Genomic DNA, 9,009 nt, shown 5'->3' on the forward strand with positions numbered 1-9,009 from the left:
TGAGGCAAACAAGGTACAGCGTCTGTTTTGAAAGTATATGTCATTATTATACACAGGATGCTTCCTATAACTCTACTCACTGTCATAGGTAAATGAAGTCTGATCCCCTATACTGTGGTTTCCAACCACCCTTCTATTTGACAGCCTTTCACATGATTGAAGGCAGATATATCCTCCACACCATTCTAATGTTGGCACGATGTGGTCTCCTGACCATCATTTATTACACACTTATAATCATGCATGGCCTAAATACTGTTACAGCAAACTCTTTGTGAAAGAAAGTCCCTTTCTAGTTATGATGATGGAAATTAAGAGAAAACATTGGTGTCTAAGAAAGGATGGTTCTCGGTTACAAAATATAAGATGGATAAAACAAATGACTGAAACCCTAAATCTTATGCATGTCTGTACCCAGGAATTTTTTTCTTTCTGATGAGATGTAGCAGCTTCTGTGTCTCTCTTTTTTTTTTTTTAATTTTAAAGGTAATGCAGATGGGGGCAGGGACCTGTAGGTACAGTCCCACACACATAGCTTACCTTAAGAGGATTAAGTCTGATTCTTTCACTCAGTATGTACACTATCCTTCCTTAAAGATTTCACTGTAAATAAATGCTGAAGTCAAGTATCAAAATCTAGTGTAGTATCTGATGATCACAGTAGGTTCTTGATGGTAAGAGGAATGAGAGACATTACAGTGGTAGGTGAGAGAAGTCATGTGCAGTTTTAGCAATACCTTGAGAATACTTAAAGCAATTAAGCAATTTTTGTTATTATTACTAGTTGTTAACAATATATTTCTGATGTATGATAATAAGTGGGCATATTCCTTTTAAGGGCTTCCTGGTGGCTCTGTGGTAAAGAATCCACCTGCAATGTAGGATACATGGGTTCGATCCCTGGGTTGGGAAGATGCCCTGGAGAAGGAAATGGCTGCCAACTCTAGTATTGCCTGGGTAATCCTATGGATAGAAGAGCCTGGTGGACTATAGTCCATGGGGTCACAAAAAGAGTCAGACACAACTTAGCAACCAAACAACAGCATGGTCCTTTGAAGGAACCATAGGGGGTAAAAATAACCGAATCTATCAATAATGACTCGGTGATAACATTCTCTTTTATTTGAAAGGTGTCCTCGAATGGCCATTTTGGACAAAGCTGGTTGTGGTGGCCATCGGCTTCACAGGAGGTCTGGTCTTCATGTATGTACAGTGCAAGGTCTACGTGCAGCTGTGGCGCAGGCTGAAGGCCTACAACCGCGTGATCTTCGTGCAGAACTGCCCAGACACCGCCAAGAGGGCGGAGAAGAACCACTCTTGCACCGTGAGCATGGACACCAAGGACTCTGGGGCGGTGCCCGCACTGCAGACAGGGACCACCGCACGGCCACCAGCGGAGGCTGGCCCCACTGAGCTCATACCCGTGTGACGGGGCCAGTGGAGGCCTGTCACCGAGTCCAGCCTGTCACTACAGATGACAGAAGCGATCCTGAGTAGTCACCCTCTATCTTCTCTCCGCTTTCTGACTCATTTGTTCTTACTTTGCTCAAAAGGAAAGAAGAAAACACCAAATGACCAGGATCCCATGAAACAGTCTCAAGTGTAAAGAGGAAATGTGGAAGTTAGCTGGAAAATGATTTCTGAGACAACTAACCACTGGTGCAAGGGATGCTTTTAGGCAATGAGGAAAGCCTGAGTGGACAGACCTATGAGTCTTCACAGTAGCAGGGAAAGTTCTGGAATAAGGACTTGAGTTGAACGTGCGTTTCTTCTAGGGCCTCATGATGCTAACTCTCTCATCTGGAAATGACAAACGTATCTGGGTTTAAGCATGAAATTGTCTGCATTATCCCTAAGGCACATCAGACGCAAACTTGGAAGATGCATATTTTGATATTCATACTTTGACAGCTAACAGCTTTTTATGGCTGTAGTGGAGTACAGTTTGTTTTGACAGGTGTATGTTTTTAAAATAGATGCAAGACACATTTGAAGATATTAATATTTGAAATTATGTTTAAATCATGAAGAGTAGATTTTCAAAATATCTGGGGATTTAATTAGCTCTGTTAAATACCCAGAAGCCTTGTATACTCTACTTGCACCCTCTGAAACAGCACTGTCCAACAGAAATGTAATGTGAGCCACAAAGGCTGGCTATACACGCAAATTTAACATTTTCTAGTAGCACCATTAGAAAAAGTAAAAATACATAGGTGAATTTTGATAATGTTTTATTTAGCATTATATACCCAAGTTATCACTTCAATGTCATCATTATAAAAAATTATTGAGTTATTCTACATCTCCTTTTATGAACCAAGTCTTCCAAATCCAGTATGCATTTCATCCTTACAGGGACTCTCAATTCAAATGTACCGTATTGGACAGAGCAGCCCTAAAATTAGAGACAAAGCCTGTTTTAAAAGTTGAATCTTTCAAGACAGCACTTCATTCTTTTATTCAAAGTATCACAAATGTTACTTTACAAAGCACTAATCAAACGAAGTATCTTAGTAGGAGTTAGATAAAGTTACTATTTTTTAAAGGGTAAAAAAACTATAGAGCAATCTACCCATGACAAAGTTTTGCAATTAACTTAGTTGCTACTATGAAGCACTTATAATAGGGAAAATAAAAATTTTTAAGTCAAATGTAGTTTTTTAAATCCACATAAGGTGTCAACTTGACAGGTGAGTAGTTATGACCAAGCATTTAGCCTGTATTTTAAAGTGCTGACAGTTATTTCCCTTGCTCAACTGGGAAGCAGGAACATTCAACATTCTGTGATAAGTAATAAATTGAGTTGTTTAGGTTTGACAGATGAGCTGATTATTGTGTTCTTTGCATATTCATGTAAACCTGAAGCATGAATACTGCAGTGAGCTAGATTAATGATTATAAATATAGTGGCCTGTCAAAGAGAGATCTCTTACGTGAAACAAGGTAATTTATTTTTGCTAGCTGTTGTTATTATTGTGAAAAGGCAACCATGATGGCCATAGAACCAAAGCATGGGTTTCGCATTGCACAAATCTGGGTATCACATTGATGTACTTTGTAATTGTCAGTGTGCTTGTTCCTCATAGGCTACCATAGGAAAAAGGAAAGAGAGATAACCTTTTACTGATTAGAAGGATGGTATGATATTAGTAGTGGCTGACACTGAGTCCAAATAGTCCCAGTTCTCAGAAATACAGCAAAGGTCAACAGCGTCAACTTTGTGTGTGCACGTGGTGTGTGTGTGTTCCTGTATATACATGAGAAAAACGTCAAAGTGTTCAGTTGGGCAGCAAACAAGGTTTTTTAAAGCTCATTTTTCTTAAAACTTGTTGAATGAAGGCACAGGAAAAAAAACAAAAAACTTGAGGCAACTCAACTGGACCAAAATTTCTGCACAAATAAAAACATAGTGGTGTAATTAAAAATATATGAACCTTAAACTGGACTTTATACTAACTTTTTAATTTCCAGGTTCAAGGTTTAAGACATATACATTCATGGATAATGAAGCTTTGGGTGACTTAACCATGGCACTTCACCCAAGGGACTAAACGTGATTCAGTTCGTTTGATAACTTTCCTAAACAGTTTACTAATCTATGAGGTTTAGCAATGGCAAGAGTTTCACAAGCTCCTGAGGGAACAAAGTTGTCACCAGCAAACAAAGAATGTTGATCTCTCTGTCCTCTGCTCTGTAAGGAAAAGGATTATTTACACCAAAAATACCATTTAAATTCTGCCCGAACTTTAGAAAGATAGGTAGGTATATGGCTCATAGCACAGTGGAAGATGATTGGCTCACATGAGGCCTGGTTTATTTAGGGGCACACTGAACACTAGAATGAAAAATAGAGATAAGCATTACTGTACTAATGGTAAAAGAGGACACGGTGTTTTAAAACCACACGTAAATTCTCAAAATTAACTTGAATAGGCTTTGACTTTCTTGAAATGAGAAAATATAGAGCTCTCTAACACGTTAAAAGTCAGAATTATTCTGCTATTCTTTTTCAAACCCTGAACTCTCGAACTTAAATCCTTAAAGGGTTTTCCCATAAAGGCTGTTGAAGGTTCAAACAACTGAAATAACTGTGTATTTAAAACCTAGTGTTGACTGTTTGCTTTTATACTGTGTGGCGATGGTCTCTGACCTTTCAGTGACTGGGTGTGGCTTTGTGAAAATACTTCTGTGGACTGGATATACCCTTCAAAAAGAAAAACTGCTCTCTGGAATGCTCTTCAATTTTTTGAAGCATGTTTACCTGCTTATGTAAGAAATAAAATGGAATTGAAACAAAGGACTTAAATTGAAGAATAAATTGATAGTTCTACTAAAACCTTGGCTTTTTATAATGACTCTGTGGGATTACCATTGCCATTTACGCTGTTAATTTTTTAAAAGATCTGCCACTTCTATTGTATAAGCTCAAATATTAAGTTGTAAAGAAATGCAATCCATATTTTTTTTTTAAAGTGAAGCCCAAAAGGCAATTAAGCTTAAGTACAAACAAAACAAAGATGTTCCCATCAACTTGGGATATAAAACAATGGAGAAACTGAGGGAAGACAGGTGTACACAGTAAAGGAGTCTTCTAAATGCCGCAGGATTAAATCTCATCCTGAGCTGCTGTTCATGGGATTACAGTCCCAGAGAGACAGCTGCATAGTTAATCTGTTTTCCAAAAGGTCCCTGAACCATCTATATATTTTGGCTGGAAAACTAGCCCATTAGAGCAATGGCATCACTAACATATTCTAATTGTCATGGAGGTGAGGTGGGGAAGAGTGTTTCATTTGCCTGACACAGTTCACCTTTCCTTTCATGCCAATTATTATTTTGGAACAAAGTAGAGCTATTCAAACTTAACATTGTCATTATTGTAGTTGTCATATAATTGTGCAGGACTTACACTTTAATTAGATGGAAACCAATTTTCTTTCCTTTTATGTCAGCCCAAAGGTGCTATTTTACATATCAATACAGTTGAGAGGAAGTACTGTTATTTTGGGCTGCAGTGTTTCCTCCACATCTGAAGAAAGCCCATTAGAAACTGCATTAAAACAAATGAAAAACGTTAACTGTGTGCAATTTTGGGGATTGAGCATTTGTACTTTTTTTGGTTTTTCCTAATTCTCTTGCATTAACGATTTACTGTTTTGTGAATTATGCGTGATAAGACAAATTAAGGAAAACAATTCCCTGTGAAAAAAGACTTTGTATATTAAATAAGTGACCCAAACTTTTGTTGTGATTTACTTTTGCCTAACTTACCTGAATTTCTTCAGATCTGTAACATTCAAACAGCCTTGAGTTCTTGATTCTGCAATGGTCTCGGTTTTAAAGCAGGGTCTGAACATATTCTAAGGCCAACATAGGTTAACATAGGGCGTTTTAGAAAGGATTAAATAGGTGCGTTAATAAGAGAAAATCAATGAAAGTAATCTACACAGACTTTCAAACTGTTTTAAAGAAAAAAAAATTTAAGAAAAATCAGAATGTAATCCAGAAAAAGATTCTCTGATGAATAAGGCTTGGATATACAAAAGAATCTAACAGAATTTTCCTACCCAGAGGTAATAAAAACTGAAAGAGGGACTCGAATTCAGACCTAAGAGGGTTAGTTATCAGTGAAGAAATCATCCCCCCTGAAGCCCCGACTTCTAAGCCTGAATTCAGGGTCTAATTGGATGCGTTCATTCTTCTGTCCAAACTGAATATGTGCCTTTGTCTTCTCAGCCTCCCAAATTACAACAAAGAAACCTAGATCATAAATTATTGTCCCTGTGTGTTTAGCTAGTGACCTAAACCGGGAGCTGTGAGAGATACCAAGGGCAGCAAGGATGGGGTAGACTCCTTAACCCAGGGAAATGGCAGGGCAGGAAGCAGAGTCCTGAACAAGACACGGCAGCAAGATCCAGCCAGGGGGCAAATAAGTCTGTGCTAGAGTTTAAGGCAGTTCGCCCCTTACAGAGGTACACAAGGAAAAGACAACAGAGGTGCCAGCTCCTCAGGAGTCTTGCCCCAAAGGGAAGGCGCAGGAAGAAAAGGGGCACATAAGGCAGTGACACTGCATAAGGCAGGGGCACCCTGTCGCTGAGAAGCCAGGACCGTGGTGCAGCAAAGCCGTCTCACAGCCTGCAGCCACGGCAGGCTGCAAAGGGAGTCCCACAGTTTCTCAGACCTGGGGTGCTGACTTACTCCCTGGAAAATAGGGGGGCAAACATGCAGTGCCCTGTGGGAGCTCCGCACAGCACCCCACACCCTCCTGTTCTAGAAGACCACACAGCACTCTTCCGAGGCTCAGGAATGCCGCGAGCCAGCCTGGCCTCAGAGGACACATATGGTCATCAGGGGGCCAGCACCAAGCTGTCCCCACCTGGGACATGGCTTGGCCACCCTAGGGGAGGACAGGCAGACAGTGCATCTGAAACGAGGCCAGCCTGGGGCATGTGGAGAGGACGGAGGCAATCAGAGCACCTCAGGCTTCTCGGGCCACGGTGGTTGTTTAGTCTGGCCGTGGTACAGAACGTGAATTTCATTCCAAACATGCTGGATGTCAATGTAGGTTCATCAGTTATAACATGTGTACCATCTGGTGGTGGATGTTGGTAAGGGGGAGGCTATGCATGTGGGGCTAGGGAGTATATGGGAAATCTCTTACTTTCCTCTTGATTTCAATGTGAACCTAAAATTATTTGGGGGTCAAGAATAAAATCACACCCTATCAAATAAACATGCCAAAGAGGACACCCATTCAATCTTCTGTCCTGAAGCATAAGGATTACAAGAGTAGAAAACACTATTTAAGGTGAAAAGAGTCCCAGAGACCAATGTCTGCAAGGCAAGGAAGCAGCCAGGTATTAGGAATAGCAGCTACAGATAGCAGTTAGTGGCTGAGATTAGAAATGTATCATAAGCCCAAGTCTGTGGAGTTCAGCTTGCTGATTTAGACCAGGGATTGGCCAACTCTAGCAAGCAGGCCAACCCTAGCCTGTAGCCTATCTGGGTATGGCCATGATGGGTTTCACGTTTTTATAGGGTGGTAAAACACACATACATATATAAGTATATGCAACAGACACTACATTTGGCCTGCAATATCTAAAATATTTACTATCTGCCATTTATTATCTGTCCACCCCAAGTTTACAAAGAAGTGCCAACAAAGTGTTACTTTTCCTCGGTTCCATGTCCGTGGACTAGAGAAGCTACCTCTCAAAGGTTTAATACTGAAAGAAAAGGGGACGGGACAAGCATCACTGAAGAAAGAGCATGTTCCATACACAATGGTTAAGGGGACCATTTAGGAGCATTACTCTAAAGACAAATGATCTCGTAGGTTACTCTGGTCTAGCCAGGAGTAACATGACAATTAAGCACTTATCTGTTCTGGGTCCAAGCAGTACAGCCTGGTATATTTTCTGCTTTGATAGCATAGGAAAACTAGAAATAAATGTTGGAGGACAATGTTCTGCCATTTTCACAAGTTATTCTTGTGAAATAAGACAGTATTTCTTTCTAAGCATCAATAGTAATGCTTTTTAAATACCAGACTGGATAAAGCAGTTTTTATTCTCTTTACTGTAATTTATGACTCAGTTTTTGTAGTCGTTTTCAAACAAAAAATGAACTCCCTTCCCCCAAGAAGGAAATTTTCCAATGACCAAAGAGATAAGAACTTACTGCTGCTGCTGCTAAGTCACTTCAGTAGTGTCCGACTCTATGCAACCCCCATAGACAGCAGCCCACCAGGCTCCCCCGTCCCTGGGATTCTTCAGGCAAGAACATTGGAGTGGGTTGCCATTTCCTTCTCCAATGCGTGAAAGTGAAAAGTGAAAGTGAGGTTGCTCAGTCGTGTCCGACTCTTAGTGACTCCATGGACTGCAGCCCACCAGGCTCCTCCATCCGTGGGATTTTCCAGGCAAGAGTACTGGAGTGGGCTGCCATTGCCTTCTCCATAACAACTTACTATATAACCATAAAACCATACTTCTGCATGGATTATTTAAAGCCAAAGCAAGTCAGCATTAGTTAAATCACCAAACATTAAATAATAAGAACCTTACGTAAAATTATAAAATACGTTTTATTTTTAACCTTCTGAAGTGAAAAAGCTGTTAACAAGACAGTTGATACCTGGTTACCTCATACAGAATTTTTTTCCCTTGAAAATGTACTTTCACTGCACTCTTCTGAAAACAGGCCAGAAGAAACTTGCATTTAACAAGTTCTGTTAAGAACATTCTACCACAGTCGTTTTCCATGATGCTAGAATCACTGAGTTTACATGTTAATTTAACCTCTCTCTCAGAAGAAATAAGACAACTGAAATAACTAGTTCTCTAATCTTTAGTTCTGTTTCCACAAATAAAACCTAATACTTTTCACAATGAGAAAGTAAAAAATAATATACAAACAGAACTAGCCAACCTGAAATCATTTATCCCCTTTATCTAGATAACAGGTCAAGTAATAGGAGATCCACATAAGAATAAGTTGGTGGTTCTTCTTTAACCATTTACCTAACACTGGGTCAAAGATAATAAATAACAGCAATGTACAATCCATAAGTGTATATAAATTCTATATCACATTTTTCCTATTTTATAAGGAAAGAAAACAGGTTTGATGTGTAAGAGGAAGACCAGTGAAAAACACTGCTAAGAGGCAGTTTTGCTGTCATCACTGCTTACTCAAGAAGTACCCACATTAACCTTCTAGCAAAATAGCTACTGCCCAAAATGTGATATTAGGTGATTCTAAGTAAACATGTTATAAAAAAATTGTAACATTTTGGTTCTCATTCATATTGGTCTCCCAAGCCTAGAAATTTAAATTAAATGGATTCTGCAGAGTACTTCTATCTATGCTAATAACTTAATGTACATGAAAAGCAACATTCATTTTTAAGTAAAAATTGCCACACTGTTTTTGAAACTGGAAATATAAGAGTAAGATAAAACAGGAAATTCGTGTGCTGAGACAATTATTTACTATAATTAAGTA

At 39.4% G+C, this 9,009-nt stretch overlaps 1 protein-coding gene across 1 annotated transcript in view; it reads left to right on the forward strand.

Moving 5' to 3' along the window:
* Nucleotides 1–1,429, forward strand: part of MARCHF1 (membrane associated ring-CH-type finger 1) — a 503,717-nt gene extending 502,288 nt beyond the window's left edge. The window contains exon 7 of the mRNA XM_052642212.1: nt 1,131–1,429. Coding sequence (XP_052498172.1) covers nt 1,131–1,429 — 299 coding nt within the window. The remainder of the gene's footprint in view (nt 1–1,130) is intronic.
* Nucleotides 1,430–9,009: the final 7,580 nt, after the last annotated feature.

The sequence above is a fragment of the Budorcas taxicolor genome, chromosome 6, assembly GCF_023091745.1.
Source record: "Budorcas taxicolor isolate Tak-1 chromosome 6, Takin1.1, whole genome shotgun sequence".
In the NCBI taxonomy this organism is placed as follows: Eukaryota; Metazoa; Chordata; class Mammalia; order Artiodactyla; family Bovidae; genus Budorcas; species Budorcas taxicolor.